The 18,791-nt window shown below is 51.2% G+C and overlaps 1 protein-coding gene across 1 annotated transcript in view; it reads left to right on the top strand.

The window, feature by feature from the left end:
- TFAP2E (transcription factor AP-2 epsilon (activating enhancer binding protein 2 epsilon)) overlaps positions 1 to 18,291 on the top strand; it is a gene marked incomplete at its 5' end in the record, with an annotated part of 22,909 nt that extends 4,618 nt beyond the window's left edge. The window contains 4 exons of the mRNA XM_010576309.1: positions 14,187 to 14,415; positions 14,695 to 14,813; positions 17,444 to 17,585; positions 18,003 to 18,291. Coding sequence (XP_010574611.1) covers positions 14,187 to 14,415; positions 14,695 to 14,813; positions 17,444 to 17,585; positions 18,003 to 18,291 — 779 coding nt within the window. The remainder of the gene's footprint in view (positions 1 to 14,186; positions 14,416 to 14,694; positions 14,814 to 17,443; positions 17,586 to 18,002) is intronic.
- Between the last annotated feature and the right edge of the window lie 500 nt (positions 18,292 to 18,791).

Below are 18,791 nucleotides of genomic sequence, written 5' to 3'. Positions count from 1 at the left end.
GGGGGTGGGGGGTTCGCGGGAGGGGGGGGGGGGGGGGGAGCCGGGTCCCACCGGCGGGGACAGCACCGGGAGGCAAATTCGGGCTGAAAACAGGCGATCAGAGCTCAATTTCCACCGTGGCTCTCGGGACCGGCTCCGGTTCGTTATTCCCGGGGGCGGCCCTCAGGCTGGAGGAGGAGGAGCAGCCGCCGGGCGATGCGGGGGTCCCGGGGGGGGGGACCCGAAGCGGAAGGGGGGGTCCGGTTCGGCTGCAGGGATGGTGTGTGTGATGGAGGTGGAGCTGGGATTTCACTTGTGAGTAGCACTGAGAATGGAGGATGAGCTTCCCCCCGTACTGGCGTGATAGATAGGGGATATATTTAGTTTGGGAATTTAATGGATAAAATCTTGGTTTGGGCAGCAGAGATTTTAGGAATATCTTTTATATTCATGTTTGTTCCTTCTCCCTCTTTTTCAAAAGTATTTCAGAAATGGGTTTCTGTGCCTTTTTTTTTGGTTGTTGTTGTTTTATTTGTTCGGGTTGTGTTTTTTTCCTTTTTCCTACCAAGCATTTATATAAGACCAGGAAGATATTTGGCTTGAGAACAGTAAAATTAATTCCGAAAAAGTTTAGTCAAGGGCTTTGGCTGCTTTAGGCTACAGCAGCTACAGGCATTTTCTGCCCTGTTCACCTGCTGCCCTGGTGTTTGGATGCCCGGGACAGCTACTCACGTCTGCACGTGGAACCCCCCAGACAAACGGCTGGAGACCCAGCGAGCAGCCGTTGCTCCTGCTGCGGGTTCTTCCCTCGGCTGGGCAAAGGAGAGCGTGATTTTCTGTTTATGAAATCAAGCATTATGCCGTTGCACTCGGTAGCAAAAAATCCTGCAGCTTGGTCGTAAAATAAGGAGGGGTTTTACTGCTTTGACATCCTTTCAGGATCAGTGGAAAGCTTCTGATAGAGCCTTTTTATTACAAAGGAAAAATACAAATCTCTTTCCCTGGCACCCAGAACCTGGGGGTGCAGGCTGGGGTGCAGGAGCAGCCCAGGGTCGTGCCGGCGGTGGGCCAGGGTGAGACGGGGCCCTGCGAGCAGCGGGAGCGGCGAGAACCGCAGGGGCCTGCACACCCCGCTCGCGGGCAAGCGTTTTGGCTGCAGCGTTTTACAAGCTGGAGTACAGACGGAGCAGGGTGTAGCCAGCGTGGGCTCACGCTGGCACTCAGGCGTGCATGGCACATGGGTGCTGGATGGCTGGTGGGGACTGAACTCCCCTGGCTTCGCATTGAGGCAGCAGGATTTGGCCGCTGTGCTCTCCCGCGTGTTTGTGACTTGCTTAAATTTCCATCCGAGGCTTTTCAGCTGCTCTCGAGTGGCAGTGCTAGCGTTTCTGCTCAGGAATGTGGACCTGTTTGGCTGGATGCTGGACAGACGGATGGAAAGCTGTGCCTCAGAGTGCTCCGAGCCCACTTTTAGAAATATTGCAAGTAGTAGCTGTCACTACTAAAGAATGCAGCAGAGGAGGGAGATTAAGACCGAGATCCTTAGATCCACTCGCCACCGCACGCGAGCTCCAGGTTTTGAAGCAGAATCTTCCCCGTGGGCTTCGCGTGCGGGACTGCCGGTGGGACCGGGGTGCTGGCGTGGCGGCAGCGGTGCCATTTCTCCTTTGTTTCAGCGCAGAGAGGGATCGAGCTGTAAGAAATGCCGCATGAAGCCAGATGTGGCAGGAAAAAAAATCCTGAAAGAATGGTAGATTAGATAAACATCATTTCCTGTGACGGGCAAGGTAATAAATGAGGTCATCCTGTAAAACACCCGGGGCTGCGAAGACACGTCTTTTATAAGACTGTCCACGGACGTGGGCGGAGGTGCTTGGACTCCAGTCAGCTGCAGGGTGCTGAGCTCGGCTGGCAGAGCCCTCCCGGCTTTCGGCAGCTTTATCTGCTGCGGTAGTTTGCCTGAGTGGGAAAAGGGGCTCACCTGGGACAAGCCGGGTCTTGACTGGAGGCTTTGCTGCCTTAGCGCTGCTCACAAAGGCTTTAAAGTTTAGACAAGCCCTCGCACACACCACGAGATACAGCGTTCATCAAAACACAGTCACACCTCCCGATCCGGGCGCTTCTCCCTCACGCACACACGCGTGCGCGGCAGGAACACCTACTAATCAAACAGTGAAACTTAAAAGAAAGTTTTTACTCTGAACTGCATCCAGATCACCATTCCTCCATTAAAATTATATTTTTAATGTCCTATAATTGCACCAGGATAAAACCAGGTGTGTGTTCATGTGAGATAACACATGCGGGTACCGGTGAAGGCGCTGGGCTTTGTCTCAACCTCCCTGGTGCCTCCCAGGCATGTGTTATCTCCAAGTTTCATGTACCTTGTCATGACTTACTGTTTAATTAGATGTTTTTAAATGAATTTTTTTCTTTGTTAGAAGTAAAAAGCAGTTCTTAAAGGGTAGGTTCAGAAAAGCCAGCTTGGGTTGCTTTTTGGCATGTGGCTTGTGAGTCAAACCAACAGCCCTTCCCCTCCAGGAGATGGACCCCAGGTGAGGCTTCTCCATGGGACAGCACCGAGCGAGGCACCGCGGAGATGCTGGCCTGGCTCCGGAGCACCTCTTCCTCCATTTCTGGGGCTGTGAGATGCTTTTGCAGCTTGGTGGCTTGACCGGTGCTCAGCAGCCGCAGACCCCGCTCGTTGGGCAGGCAGGGCTGCAGCCGTCCGTGCTCGTGGGCGAAAGCGTCACCAGGGGCTGGCTGTCCCCAGCCACCCTGCGTGCTCCCTCCATAATTTGAAGAACTGTGTAAAGGCATGAACACTTTTGGGGAAGAGCACAGCACGTGCTCCCACCCTCCCAGGCAGCAGGTCGCTGCTGCGCCACAGCCCCAGCTCCCACAAGGGCTGCTTCGTCCACCAGTGGGTTGGCAGGGGGGCCAGCAGGAGCAGCCTCAGCCAGGTGACACACACCCCATGGTGTTTGTCCCCACAAAGGAGGTGGCACTGAGATCTTAATTTTGTAGACAGTGCCGCGCAATAGGCACGTACCTCCTATGGGTCCCACGGGGCACCCACCCACAGCAGCGCAGACACGGGTAAGACCCATGGGAACCTGTTTGTGTGCCTCCAGCCTAGGGACGTGCCCAGCACCACACCAAATCTGCCGTAGAGCAGAGGTAAACGTAGACCATTCCTCCCTGTTTAGTAATATTCCAAGATACATGATTTCAGAAAAAAAAATGTTTGCAATCTGTCTTAATTATTTGAAGAGCCTAAACGAGGTTCTCTGAAGTCCTAGACTAGCACCCTAACCACTAAGCTATCCCACCCTTTCCTGTGTGATCCTAGGGAATTACTCATTCTTGCTGTCCTTCCATTTGTTTGTTTGTTTATTTTAATTCTTAATGGAAGAACTAATTAGCAAATGTGGATATAATGCTTGGAGCTGCTGCATGCTCAGCTCTCATCTCCATGCCCTGTCCCAGACCCAGCTCTGCCATGTCTAGGTGTCATCTTTGGTTTGGAGAGAATTTAAGTGTTGTGGCTTGGTGGAAAAGAGCAGATAAGCACAAAGGAGTGAGAAGGAATTGCTAGAATTGAACCTAAGCTACCCATTGCAGTTAGATGTCCCAGAACACAGCACGCCTGCAGCTCAGGAGCTAGGGGCTCTGAAGTGGGACGAGGGGGACTGCAAGCAGGTTCACCTTTGCAGCCTAAAAAGCCATCACAGCTTCTGCGGTGCGTGCTTGGGATTCCAGCCAGGCTGAGTCTCCCCACCCTCTATCTCAGGCATTTATCTGGCATCAGTCACCCAACTGCCGAGGCGCCAGGGAGTGAGGGATCGGGTCAGGCCCTATTCCCTCCGGACTGGTTGGACAGGTCCCAGGGAGCAAGCGGTGTCCCCAGCAAGGTGGCTGCGTGGGGACGGCGTGTCCCCAGGGCTCCCTGGGAGCCTCGAGATGGTCCTATGCGCCAGGGAAAGCGGGGCCGCAGTCCTGGGGCTGGGGAGGTGGGAGCAGAGGATCTGACCAAGGGTATTCAGGGTTGCTCCAAGCACAAGATCCAGGTTAGCCAGAGATGGGGGCAGTCACTGAAGAAACATCATCAGAGGGTTTGTAGACACTGCAAGAGCTGCACCGCAGTCACCTGTGTGCAGATGTGCCCCATCCCGCACAGCTGGCTGGTTTCTCCTGACGCTGTTTCTGTGGCTGGTCGGAGATGTTCTCCCCATAGGAAGATGTGGACCTTGCTCCTTCCCCGCGGCTTCTCCCTGGCACCGGGGCAGGTCCCGTGCCGCTGCAGAGGCGTTTCCCAGTGTGTGCCCTGGCAGGGGCACGGCGCTGGCCGGGCTGTGACACATCTGCTTTGCTGGATGTCCCGCCAATACATGGGTGTTAGAAACCCAGGGTGTCTTCTGAGCAAGGAAAAGTAAAAGTGGTTTCGCTGTGATAGTGGGCAAGCGGTGCCGATCCCCGGAGCGATCCCCAGGCGAGCCGGCAACTCCAGAACGGCAGGTGAACTGACAGATTTACATTGCTGCGGTCTGAGGCTCAGATCGAAACCCTCCCGCATGCTCTGCAGATTGGCAGCAAGTTCCATATGAAGAGAAGTATTTTTCCATTATTATTCATGTCTAATCTTTGCTGAAGGGTCTTTTGCCCTTCAATAATCTAAATACATTTTAACAAATTGATAGCAACATTACCGTGGCTTACATGGGATCCGCCGCCGTTCGCAAAAGACACTGCATCTTTGTTCTCCCTTTTTAGATTATGTAGATCCAAGCCACACAAATTCAGGCGCTTCTATAGGGAATACCGGGAAAACCTCTCAAGCATGTTACTGTAAAATGGATTATACTGTTTAAACACATAAAGATCCCGTAGACTGGTTGCCAAAATGTAATGGGAGTTTGTGCTGCTAAATGAATAAACCTGTGATGGTTAACACTACAGGGCAGAGCCGTGGAGCGTGTGCGGGTCTGGGAGCGCTCGCTGCCGCACGGCACAGCTGAACCAGGCTGGGGATGACATTGGATGAGAAACTTTCCTTGGCGTCAGCACGGAGCAATGCAGATTTCCAGTTCCTTTGGCTTAAATCCTTGGGCTCTCCAGCCTCCCATTTCAGTTTCTTGCCTTGCCGACACCTGCGTGTTTTGTGCTGTGAAACACACATATTCTATACAAGCAGAGGCAGAGCTGCATAGGTCCATCCAGAGCAATTAGTAATTGAACTGAAATGTAATTAGTTGTTATTTTTCTAATGTAAATATGAAGGGGCTTAGCTGCAGATTCAGAAAAAAATAATTTTGAATCAGGGGGAGTGAAATAATCTGGATTACCACACTAAATTGACTTTTGAAATGAAGTTGCAGAGGTACGAGTGAGAAGGGCAGCATCAGGGGAGGGGACGGGAGCACTGCTCTATCTGAGCAGCTCATTCCATGAATAGCAAAACCCCATGCAGTAAATAGCTGCAAATACACTTGGATGTTCAAAAGCAGAATCCAAATCCTTTTTAATTCCTTTCCTGCAAAGGTTTGAGCACTTGGATGTCACTCATTAGGGGGACATTTTAATCATTAATATTTGCTGCTTTCCAGCAGGGTGTTCCTGAAGTTACTGTTCAGGCTGCTACATCAGAGGCTCCCCAGGCAGCACGGCCCAATCCGTTAAATGAAGTACAGCAGGGAAATGCGTGGGAACTCACAACAAATTGTTTGTGAGCAGTTTCCAAAAAATTCACAAAATATTCTAAACAAGCAGGACATTTAAGGCCGAGTCATTCCTAAATGGTAAAGGAGGGAAACGCATTAGCTGAAATTATTAATTGCAAACCGCTTACTAATCCCCTTCCCAGTCCTGAAGGAGCACAGGGTGCTTTTGCAGAGATCTGAGTAAATTTTGTTATTACATTGATTGGCCATTCCCGTCAAGACACAATGTACTAAGCGGGTACTGTCCTTAACCAAGATGTTGTATCTGCTGGTCCCGGGGAGGCTGAACCTTCCTGCCCCATCGATCCATCCCAAAGCTCCCCAGGAGACACCTGCAGTGACACATGGCAGGTACTTTGCTGGGTAAAAGAGAGGCACAGAAAGAAAAATGCAATTAATATCACATGGCACCTTAACATTTAGCTTGTAACCTAATGTATTGATTTGCATGGGAAACCAAATGTTAAGTATGGGAGCTTTGCATAGGCATGGGACCTCTCCTGATTAGCTTTCTCATGGGAACAGTTTGAGGCTGCCGAGTTGTATCCCTGCTCCCTCTCTTCTTCGAGGGTCCGAGATCCATTTCCCTATCGGGACTCAGCAATCTGGAAAGCCCAGAGATAAAAACCAAAATTCTTTCCATCCTTCCATTTGAAAAGGCCTTTGAGCCGATTACGGCGTTTCCTAGAGAGGCTCTTTGACATGGGGACTTGGTTCAGGTTGTGCATTCAAGATAAAGAAAATACCTGTATAAACCCCTCTGGGAAGAAAGGATAATTACAGACTGTGGGTTTGAAATATAGCTGATGGCACTGACCTCCTTCCCTGGCCCATCAATAAATACCTCTCTGCTGAAACACCAGGAAATTGAAGCAGCTGAACTCTGCAGCACCTCCTCAGTGAAAAAGAGCTTTTAAAGGGATGGTAGGAGCAGTTGCCCCTGGCTCACGCCCACATGCAGATACTTCTTTATATATGTATCTCTGTCTTATAATTTACATCAGAGACATTCAAACGAAGGTTAGATTAGTTCACTGAAAGCTCTTCCTGAAAGACAGCAGTAATCCCTTCCCTTGCTGAAGCACCTTTCATCAGGGGCTACGCACAAACATCCATCAGCCGGAGCTTCCCACAGCTGCCTGCCCAGAGCAGGACAGAGACGCAGGAAAACCCCATCTACTGCAGGGAACAAAACCCAGGGGGGGCTCGGGGCTCTCATCGCCGGACCTGCGATAGCACAGAAGCAAAACTTCAGCAGCTGCAGTGACGAGCGGCCGAAATAGGTTTGCACAGTGCAGTTGTCCACTTGCAGGGCAGCATGACTCGGGCCTCCTGCAGCCTTTTTTTGGGCTGCCCTGGATTTGCAGCGATGCCCGACGCAGCCGAGCTGACCGGTGCATGGCCCTGGAGAGGGACTGGGGGCTGAGATGCTTTTGGGATGGCTGGAGACAGCACTGTACTTGTAGATGAGAGATTGCTTTGTCCCAGGTAGTCTCCTACAAGGATTAACTGATACCCCTTTAAAATGCAATCTAAGCTGTAGCACACTCCCACTTTTGAAAGAGATGTTGCAACAAAAGCTCCAATATCCAGGGATTCGGTGCTGCTGAGGAGGAGGGTTTACCTGTAACGTATCTAAGCAGAGAAGAAAACAGACTTGTAAGACAGGCAGCGATTTGCATGTTCCCTCTGGACTTGTTTTTCCCCTCGCAGCACCCTGAGCTCCAGCTGGAAATGGAACTGAACAAATAACACCACGATAAGCAATTCAATTTCCAAGTACCACAAATTTTCCTGCTTACAAATCATTTTGCAAGCAGGTAGCGCATTTCTCATATGGAAATGAGTCAGTACTTTGTCTTTTTCTTTTTGTAGGTAAAGTCTCTTTTTCCTTCAAACCAAAAGTTGATGGTGTGCAGTCAGCCCCTGAGCACGGGCAGCTGCTCCCGGCAGCACCCACACGCAGAGCGTAAGCCCAGGCTGCAGACGTGCCTTTTGCACTGAACATTTGCACGTAAAAGTGGCTGTTTCCAGGAATCATAGTGGTAATTTCAGACACAAATGTTTGTGAACACAGGCGAGGAAGGAGAGGGAGTGCAGGAGCTTGGGGATGCAGCATCGTCACCCTGGACCACGCAACAGGAGAGGGATGATGGAGAAGCAGAGGCGTAGGGCTGCAGATCCATCCAGGCTGAAACTCATTGGGGAAAAGCAGGAAATTCTCCAAGGCTTTCTAGCTCCCTGGGTAAAACCCATTCTTCAAAGGCTTTCTTTTGCTCCTTCTTCTTTGTATCTGGAACTTAAAAGCTGAGGGACCCACCTCTGCAAACCAGAACAAAAGTGTCAAAAAATTGATGCTTTATGTTGGGACACCTTGAAGGCACAAGGCTCCTTACTCCATCCACTGGATTCACAACTGAGCAATCATCAGTTCAGTGGTGTTTCTCCTTTTTCATTCTGATGCCTGGTATCTCCTGCAAAGCCCTCACAGAAACAAGGCCATGGCATCCCATCACACCTGCAGCGCCACTGGAGGTATCAGGACCTCACATTCATGGGGATTGCCTTTCCACGCCTGTCTGCCTCTCCAAGGAGCATCACCATGTCCTGTCCTTAGACACTGGACCAACTCCTTCTGGCTACATTTACCCCCTGGGGACTTCTCACCTGGAGAAATCTTTCATCCAGGGATCACTTGGCAAATTTTAACTGGGTACCACAGCATCCCTCCCAGGTAGATGTTATCTCCATTTTATTGATGGGGACAGTCAAGCCCAAACTGGGGAGGTGACCTGCCCAGTGTCATAGAACAATTCCCCAGCAGAGCAGGGAGCCGGCTACAGCCATCCCAGCCTGCGGGCTCGCCGCTATCCCCGGGCTGCTGGCTGTGCAGGACATGGGGAGACAACGACACGCAGGCAGGGTGCTCTCCAGCTCAGGGAAGTCAAGGGAGGAAGGCTTTGGTGTTCTTGGAAACCAGGACCCGCTTGGAAATCGCTCGCTCTCTCAGAATCAGGGGTTTCATGCCACAGCAAATGGAGTTGTGCGAGTTTCGCCATCTGACAGTTACACCCAAGGTATGTTTAAAAGACAAAGTAGATCTGACTCGGCACAAAAAAAAAGGCATCTCTGATGGGAGATCACAAGCATCGTGGGTTCAAAGTGAAGACAAAGCCACATGTACCTGCTGCGTAGCACCAGGACAGGCGGCTCGTATGGGAGTTTGTGTCACTCTGCACTGCTGCTCAATGCACTCACAAAACGTATAATGTATTGCAAGTGGTACCTGCCCTGCAACATTAAAGGAGGCAGTGAGATGCTGAGCCTCGTGGAAATGCTTCCTGGGACATTATACAGAAGAAATGAGGACAGCTTCTCTCCCCACCTTCAGGAAGACTTCATATGCCTATTATTGACATGCTGCTGTTCTCAACAGCTAACTTCAAAATACAGGAGCATCATGAGACAAGACGATGCAATGACAAATGTTTCACTGCATTAAAAAAAGTCTGGAGTTATAAAAGCAGAGGCCATACTTAATCAGTTTTCTATAGCTGTTGCCCAAGTGTTAGGAAGCGCTGTAAAGCCCAGCTTGCTTATAAAAGCATTCCCACAGACCAGAAGTGCATGCATTCAGATCATGCCCAGATGCCTGATCTTTGGTAAATCATTTAACTTGTTCTGTGCCTTGATTTTCCCCAGCTGCAGTAATGATCCAGCTCACACAGGCACTGGGAGCGAGTTAATGACTTAAGGGGCCAGTCCTGTACCAGCACTGGGCTGAGGATTAGCAATGTGTGAAGCTCTTTGAGGTCTGTCAGCATAACCTTATTTCAAAATCAGTTTTCCCTTTCAAATCAGATCCCTCTGACACTCGTGCTGCACAGCCCCGCAGTGCAGTGCTTACCTGCATCCAGTCCCACTGCTCCCTAGCCCAGTGGCAGCATCCCCAGGACAAAACGCTTCACTGGGGCTTTAGTTTGTGAAATCCGCAGCCAAGCTTACCTCTGCATGAGGAGCTGAGTATCAGCCAAACCAGTCAAGACCTTTTGGATTTACTGAATTAGAATTAGCAGGATTAATCTGAACTAAGCAACCCTCCTGCAGGGAAAAAAAAACCTCTCAGGAGCACCTGGCAGCTAAAGGAAAGGGCAAAAAAACTTTAGGGGGACAAAGTGAAGCAACTGAGCCTCAATGACGGAGGGGTTTCAGGGAGCAGACTAAGATTTATTTTTTTTTCCCCCCATGTAGACGCACCTACATTCTCTCCAGTAACTCACCCTGCTGGGACCATGCCCAGGGCTTTGGTCCCTCTCCCACCAGCCCCAGCTCCCTGGGCAACACTAACCCACTTGGCAGCTCATTTTCTCAAAAGTCCCCCACACTCACAGCATTTCTTGCTTGAGAACAAGTCTGCCAGAAGCACAGCACAGATGTTCAGCCTCTTGCTCCCCCAGACTCAGCTGTGTCTTTGCCAGGAGGGTCCTGATCAGAGGCCACCAGCACCTGTGGGGCTGGCTGCAGCTCCCAGCTTTTGGGAACAGCCTTTCCCCAGCACTGCTGCAGGCTCCCCAGCTCGCCCCCCATTCACCCATCTACCACACAGCTTGCAGAGCTCACACAGGGCCAGTTAGGAAATAACGAGGAAATAAGAGTAAGAGCAGAGAGCAAAGATGGGCATAAGAGGAAAAAAGACCTCACACTCCCCAGTTTTCTGAGCAGTTGCTAAAAGTCTAATGCCCCCTTCCTCCCCTTTCTTTGGCTGAATCAACCCAAACACAGCCTCACAGAGAGAAATTCAGCTTGTGTCCTGCCCTTTATAGCTCCCTGGGGTGGGGTGACCCAGCTGAGCCCTGTCCCACTCATCAGGCAGGGCTTGGAGGGAGGGGGCCAAGCACCTGGGCACCCAGCCGTTGGGGTACCAGCATCTAAGCCTTTCCTCATCAACCTGTGTAATGCGTCGGTCCATCACTGTATGAACGAGCATCTCTGGGGTGTGTTTCTGCTGAAAACTCCATCCTTCACGGTCATGAGTGGGAGCTGAGCTTGCCCAAGCCCCTGCCATGGGGATGAGCAGGGCGAGAGCCAGCTCACTGAACAAAAGGCAATGTCTTGCCCCCGTGCCAAGGACAGGTATCTGCTATGGCCAAACCCAGGAAACCTCAGAAGGGGTGACCAGTGCGGTGACACCGGTGTGACGTTTTTATTCCCAGCTGCAAAGCGCCGTGTGGGGCTCAGGTCCGTGCCTTGCCCGGCCGCTCCTCCGCTCGGGCACGGTGGCACCGAATGCCTCCCACTTGCATTGCGGCTGTTCAGCACCCAGTGCCCAGAAACCTCGTTGTGAAAACCCCGTCTCTGCCCCGTAGCTCGGATGAACCCTCGACACGAAGCTGTGCGAAGCAGCACGTAGCGCTTCCCAGCGGGGCCGGGCGCCTGCATGCACCCGTCTTGGTTTGGAAGGGTCCCGCGGCTCCTGCCCGCGGCGGCAGCGGACGCAGGGGGTCGGCGTGCTCGCGCGCCGGGGCGTTGGGCTGTCGGCTGCGTGCCGTGCCGACCCGCAATGGTCTCATGCTTCCTTCTTGTCTGCAGGCTGGCTCAGGTGCTCCGATCACCTGCTGCTTGCGGGAACAGGAAAGCAGCAACTGAAGATCGAGGGGGACTTTTGGTTTACTCAGATGACAAGAGACAATTTTGGTTCCCCAAAAGCCAAGGAAACAAAGCTGTCAGGCTTTAATGGTAGCTTGTCTCCTTCCTGCAGCATGTTTATGGGCAAACAAGCTGCAGATCAGACCAGGCAAACAGCAGCAGGTGAGGCCAAATAACAATAATTAATGATTAATGGCGAATGTGGCTATGTTTATTCTTGTTGTATTGAGGCAACGTTGTCTAATGGATGAAGCACTGTTACAGGACTCAAGAGACCGGCTCAGCTTCCAGCGCTGCCGCTAACCTCTGCGTGATGCTGGGCCAGCCACCCGTTCTGTTTCTCCCTTTGCACTCTGTGTGCCCCACTGCTGAGGGTACAAGCTCCCCGCGACGCGGGCGGCCCCGTCCCACGCCTGCACGTGCCGAATGTGATGGGGCTCTGGCCTCGGCTGAGGCCTCGAGGCAGAAGAGCGATGCCAATATTCAAGTTTTGTTACGGGCGCCCGGTGCCTGCATGGTTTGCTTGTGGCACGCAGCAGGGCTGACCTGACTGCTCTGGGCATTAACCTTCGCAGCGGTAGGCTCTGGGTTACAGCTTTCAAGGGGATTTATTTCTGACAGTAGCATCATTCCTAAAAACGCTAGTACGTGTTTCGAAAGTGTTGTGGTGTCTCCGTGCTGTGCATCGGCATCCATCCGTGCCTTCCCACCGCCCTGCCCTGTCCCTCCCCGCACGATGCCGGTGTGTGCGGGGCGACTCGCAGACACGCCAGAGCTGTATCGGACTGATCTCCAGCCCAGTTTTCCGTAGGCTCCGGTGTTAACTCATGCTGGTGCCAGCTGGGTTTGCCTCATCCCCAGACGCCGTGTTTCATGGAGCTGTGTGGTGAGGCACGATTCCCCTCTCTCCTGCATGGCTGTTCAGTCCCTCGTGTGTCCCCAGCCACGCATGCGGCTTGAATGCACGCCACCGCATGATTTCAGGCATGCACAAATAAGCGAGTATATAAATTACGCAGAGCTCTTCAAGGACAGACAAAGGCTATGATACTACAAGCAACACCTGCTCTCCAGGGGTGTCTGGTTTGGGGGTTGCCCTTGCTGCAGCAGAACCCACATCCGCTGGGTACCTGGCCCCGAAGTGACACGCACCTTGGCAGCAATGCATGGATATTTGTAAAACATGCTCTGACTTTTTATTTTAAGGGTGTCCCCTAGAGACAAATATAACCTGTTCTGGGACTGTGGAAGAAAGCTTTGAAGTTGCTGCTTCCTGGAAATAGCTCTGGTTTCCTACGTCTCATGGTGATGTTCCCGTATTTATTCTTTCCTGAACATCCCTCAACCAGCTACAGTTGTGGCAAACACCAACACCGCAGCTGCTGACTCCAGCCTGGCACCAGTGCATCTTGCCCTTCAGTCCCCTGACTTTGTACAAGTTTCATGCTGAGAGGAAACTTAATGTACCTTAGCTCCTTTCCATTAATCTTTTAGTCTTAAAACATTAGCCATTTTTATGTAACATGTGCTACTTTTTTATTGCCACGCTAACAAGTTGTTGAGCTGTATTTACAATATGCTGATTGTAAGCGCCCCCTAATAGGTCCAGTCTATGTACCCTCCCCAATTAATTTTCGGGTTTTCTGTTTCATTTTGGGCATGTGTATTTCCTTTATAAAACCTGCATCTCGCCCTGGTATTCGTTGCTGCGTTACTTGCAGGAACCATCTGAATGTGCCTTGTGGAGTGGTCATTACTGAGGAACCACAAAGAATGCCAGGGCTGAAATGATCTGGAGCGATGGCATTTGCAGTCCTCTTTGGATTCTTTCAAAACCTGCTTTTTTCCAGGGTTAAATTGGTTATTAATTTCAGAACATAAAAGCCAAAGAGATTTGGCACAAGTTTCAGCCACAGTTTTAATCTATAAACCTTTATTGCGTCTAAGAACATTTCTTACTGGAATGACGTATGGGAAAACCGTGCCCATTTCACCCTGGTTGTGATGCCATGGGCCCGATGCAATGCTGCAGTCACCATTGCCTGCCTAACCTCTTGTGTTAACTGACTTTTGCCCATTAAGTGAAAGGAAGTCTGTGCTGGATTAATTGGGCTTGATCTCCTCAAGCTTTCTTTAAGCCAGGGATGATGAAAGTTCAGGGCTGCAGCTTGTTGTGGGGCTAATCCCAAAGCTGAAGTCAAAGAAACTCTTTCCACTGGTTCCCGTGGGCGCATACTGGCAAACGCAGCTCTCGGCCACTCCAGCATCCCCTGGATTTTATGCAGGGTATGAAGGTGGTGGCTCAGCCCTGCTGATCCTGTCCGGCGGGACGCAGCCGTGCGCCTGTGCAGAGCTGGGCTGCAGCTGCGGTCCCGTCCCAAAGCCGGGAGAGGAATGGCACCCGGACCAGCGCGATGAGCCGGTGCTTCGCCCTGCCACCCCACCTCCACAGAATGCCCAGAGCAGACAGGGAGGGGAAGCTGGTCACAGGTCCAGACAGCAATGCTGCGGACAGTCCTTAGCCTTCCCGGAGACCAGCCCAAAACCTTGGGTTTAATTACAGTAGAGCTGGGAGGCGTGGGAAAGCAGGCGAGAGCAGAGTCCAGGCCTCTTCCATTCTTTTTTTCTTTATTTAGTTTAGTTTCATCACCCCACCTCTCTTCTTTTATTGAGGAAAATAAGGAACTAACTGATACCTCAGCCAGCCATGCTGATGTCTGCAGACGGCAGTGCACGGGTGCTGGGGGCTGGAAAGCTCCGGGAGAGTCACCGAGCAGCATCCCTGGCTCTGGAGTCTCTCAGCCATGGTCTCCTCTTCTCTCTCCCTTCCTTGTCTCCCAGTGCCCATCCCCTCGAAGGCCAACGGCACCACCATTTCCACCCTGTCAATGAACAAAGATGGCCTGATCGGAGGGGTGACGAATCCCAACGAGGTCTTCTGCTCCGTGCCTGGCCGCCTCTCTCTTCTCAGCTCCACTTCCAAGTACAAGGTGACCGTCGGGGAGGTGCAGAGGCGGCTCTCACCCCCTGAGTGTCTCAACGCCTCTCTCCTCGGAGGAGTCCTCCGCAGGTAAGCTGCTCCTAAGAGCCCTGGGACAGCCCAAGGACACAGGGCTGTGCTGCATGCTGAAATGCAGGGGGTAATGCTGAAGCAAGCATTGTCTTCAGCACCAGCTCTTACCTCTCAGATTAATGGAGATGAGAAATTCTGGTGTGTGGTATATTGGGGAATAGCATTTTTGTTGCTTTTTCTTCTTTCCTTTCAAACCTAAAAGCTTAAACTGGGATTAGTTATAGTTATTTTAACATTAATTATAATTTTTTTCCTCTCCATGTTTTCTCTTTTCAGAGCAAAATCAAAAAACGGGGGTCGGTGTTTAAGGGAAAGGTTAGAGAAAATTGGACTAAATCTACCTGCAGGAAGGCGCAAAGCTGCCAACGTCACCCTGCTGACATCCCTCGTGGAAGGTAAGAGTCGCTCTGCACTCCTGCGGAGGATGGGAGGGCCGAAACTTCAATACCCTTCATTTGCAGCTTTCCACAAATGAGAACACTTAAAACCAAGTATGCAGCGGTCACCACCGACTGAGACTGGAAATATCCCCATGTAAGCCTCCATGCTGATTCAAGCACGTCTGTCTTCGGAAACTCAGACATTTCTGTAGACCAGTCATAGCCCATGGGGAAAAGGCATCCACAGCCTGAACAGGGCTGCGAGCTTCCTTTTGGCTATAGCTAAGTGTACCGTTCATTTCTGTGAACTCATTCTAATAACGCTTAGTCAGGTTCACAGAAACCAAATACAACAAAGCTCAAATAAAGCTGCCAAGTATTTAGCAGCTGTTCTGTAGCACTGTGGGCAAGCTTAGGACACAACTCAGGTGCTGCCGACCGTTCTGTTGAGGCTCCATCACCACGCTCAGGTCCATGTCCTGTCTCCCGTGCAAAGGCGATGCCCCGTATCTGAGTCCTGCCCTTCTCCCCTGGGACAGCAGGGGACAAGCGAGACATCAAGGAGATGTGGCACAGCTCTGAGGTCTTGCAGGTGGAGGTAAAGTTTGTAGTGGCAGTCCTCGGAGTGTGGCATTAAGGGCTAAGCTATGGAAAATGTGCTGCAGGCAGCACAGCCTTGGCAGGCAGCGTGCGACCTGCCCTGACGTGTGAGGTGCCTGTGCTTAAAGCTGCTTGTTTATTTGCTTCCCTCCTACTTTTTGCACTATGGAAATGATGATGTTGCCACCGCATCTTGGGAGAAAAGGACACGGGACGCAAACAAATGCAATGACAGCTCCAACTCCCTTCGAGCTTTGGAATCCATTGTGTTTGCACCCAGCGTGTTGGAGGCAGCTGCCTGCAGTTTCTGAATAGAAAATCATCTCCATTGTTGCCAGCAAATTAAATGACCCGCTTCATTAGGCGGAGGTTGTTACTGAGGGCAGTTGGTTCGTGCTGAATGAAAGGCTGATTTCCATTAAAAGAAAAGAAAGAAAAGAATGAAAGAAAGAAAGGAAGGAAGAAATGTACATTTTGATTTCAGGTGGCTGCTGATGTTTCAGTTACTGCTTACCAGCTCATAGTAAATAGAAGAGCGGTGCCATGTGTGCTTGATGGATATAATTTCCTCCTGCACATAAGTGTTATGGTACTGGGAGATGTTTCACCCAGAGGAAGGTGCTATTGCATTGTCATTACTCAGCACGCAGAAACTGGCTTGTGCCCCTATGCCCCAGGCATCCCCTTTCTTGGACATTTGCTGTCTTGGTTTAATTTGTTTTCTCCCCTCTGCCTTCCCAATATCTGTTCCTTTAAAAAAAACACTGGGTATTTTTCTGAGTGCTAATGATATACTTTTTCTTACACTGACCCACAGCCATTCATATAGATGGGGAGAATGGGTACCGGGGAACCCAGGGAGCACTACAAGGGCTGCAGGTAGAAACACAGCTTTCTTTGGGAGCCTTTGCCACATACACCGAGCACTTGGCCGCTCCTGGGCACCTGCTCCATAAGAGTAGCTCCAGCACGGACCCCAGGGAGCAGCAGGGCTATAGTTCAACTCCAGAAACATCCTTAAGCTCTCAGAAAGTGGTGTGCATTCATACAGGCTCCTGTGGCCCCTTTGCCTGCTGTGTCCTTCTGCCCCACGAGTGCTCTCCTACCCTGGGCTCTGGCTTGGTGTAGATTTAACACCACTTTCAGAAGCTGGACTGCCTTCTCCCCTCTGCTGAAACCTCTCTAAGCCAGCATCCAAACTGCCTTTAAAGCATTCAGCTGTGTAGCCACTCACACACATTCATGGAGGAAATAAATCCTGGCTCCAGCCTTGGCTCCCACCATGAGGTCACACAGCCCTTTTTTATTCTCACAACAACTGTTTTTCTGCAGCTATTCCTTTCTGATTGCTTTTTAACATACAACCAACTGCAGTTCTGATTCTCTAGGTTTACCTTATTTGCTCCTTCTTTGGAGGAGGAGATGAAGTGGAAAGTATTATCGTTGTATGGGAAGCTCAGACACTTTGACCGTAACATGGCTTCACAGACTGAGCTCCGGGAGCTGGGAAGGCTGTGATGGGATCTAGGTTAATGCTATTAGGATGGATGGCCTAATACGTATGAGCAGCAGGGGGGCAAGTCAAATTAGCTCTGCCTGCCCGACCAGGATTTCGGGCGTTGGACATGATCAATTGCCATCAGCTCTGATTATTTCCACGGGGACGCCTGGAGATGGATCAATTCCATCAATGGGTGGGCATTTCCACGCGGTGATGGATACGCTGCCTGCGCGTCCAGCCCGAGGGCCGCTGCTCACTGCGGGAGGATGTAAACCCCTTCCTTCTGCCCCGTTTCTCACATCCCTATTTTGTCTAGTGGTCACAGGGTTAAGGTCACTTTTTCACCCTCCAGCCCCTGTTTAAATCTCTGCTCATTTTGGGGAGGCCAAGCAGGAAATTTTGGAAGAAGTAGGGAGAGAAAGATGCAGCAAGGGAAGTGCCCAAGTGGCCCAAGCCACATCAGTGAGATGGCTGAAGCTGCTACAGAAAGTGCTCCCCTTCCACGCAGGCGTTGACACAGCTTGTTCATCTGCCTTGCTCGTAGGTGAAGCCGTTCACCTGGCTCGCGATTTTGGGTACGTGTGTGAAACGGAGTTCCCAGCCAAGGCGGCGGCGGAGTACCTGTGCCGACAGCACTCTGACCCCACGGAGCTCCACACCAGGAAAAACATGCTGCTGGCTACCAAGTGAGTACAGATGGCAACGAGCCACCGCTGCGTTAGGTACCCGCAGCCTGGAAGGGCAGCGTTAGCTCCAAAAGCTTACTCTTCTCTGGGGAAGAGATGGCCTCATAGGCTGCACGCAGGTCTGAAAGATGTGTGGCAAGATGAATAATTGGCATGGATGGAAGGGCTTGCTCCTATACAGGAGAGGTTAACCTCACCCCGGGGAGCATTTCGGCACTGCCACACGTGCCCCTTCGAAGCAGCAGCAGCCGCACCAGCTCCGACTCTGCACCCAGGGCTTTTCCCCAGGCTGGAGCCAAAAACTCCCAGAGGGGACAGAGCTGCTCGGGCAGGGAGCAGGAAAAACGACCCCAAACACACCTACATCGCTGCAGCTTTCCAGCAGCATTTATAGTAACACAAACCTCTCCCTTTCAGGCAAATTTGTAAAGAGTTTGCAGACTTGATAGCCCAGGATCGCTCGCCGCTGGGGAACAGCCGCCCCTCACTCATCTTAGAGCCTGGTGTCCAGAGCTGTTTGACTCATTTCAGCTTGATAACCCATGGCTTTGGGGGCCCAGCCATCTGCGCAGCGCTTACAGCCTTCCAGAACTACCTGGTAGAGTCCCTTAAGGGGCTGGATAAAATGTTCATGAACAGCACAGGGAACGGGCACACGGCCGGAGACTCCAAAGCATCAGAAAAAGAAGTGAAGCATCGGAAATAACGTGCTGTCTCCCTCCCTCTCCCTGGTGGGAGCTTTCCCCGGTCGCGATAGATAGCACTGGCGGGGGAAAGATGATCCAGTGCACTGTTTCTGTACTGCTACATTTGAACTTGGGATGAAACTCGTAAAGCAAACAAAGACAAGACAAAAAAGAAGATTTAAAGAATTTAAGAAGAAAACAACTCTAATGGACGTAATGAGATTGAGAAAATAAGCCAGGTCGATGGCTTTTAGTTTTTGCCCCCCCCCCCCCCTTTTTTTTTTTTTTTTTTAAATCGTGGATGCAGGAAGCCAAGTCATGTGCAATTTTATTTTGTTTTGTTCTTTAAAAACCCATAGTGAAATCCTGACGTGCTCCAGGAATTTGTTCCAACTGAAAAACTGAGAAGAAAGAGCAAAAGCCTCATCAATGCAGGAACCAGAGGCATGAGCAGCAGAGGGCAGGGAGTTGGATCGCTGGCTGTACCTGGATTTATCAGCTGGTTTTGACAGGCAAATAC

The sequence above is a fragment of the Haliaeetus leucocephalus genome, unplaced genomic scaffold (assembly GCF_000737465.1).
Source record: "Haliaeetus leucocephalus isolate CR32 unplaced genomic scaffold, Haliaeetus_leucocephalus-4.0 Scaffold517, whole genome shotgun sequence".
Classification (NCBI taxonomy): Eukaryota; Metazoa; Chordata; class Aves; order Accipitriformes; family Accipitridae; genus Haliaeetus; species Haliaeetus leucocephalus.
The sequence above is the reverse complement of the archived record's forward strand: the minus strand, read 5'-3'. Positions and strand labels throughout refer to the sequence as shown.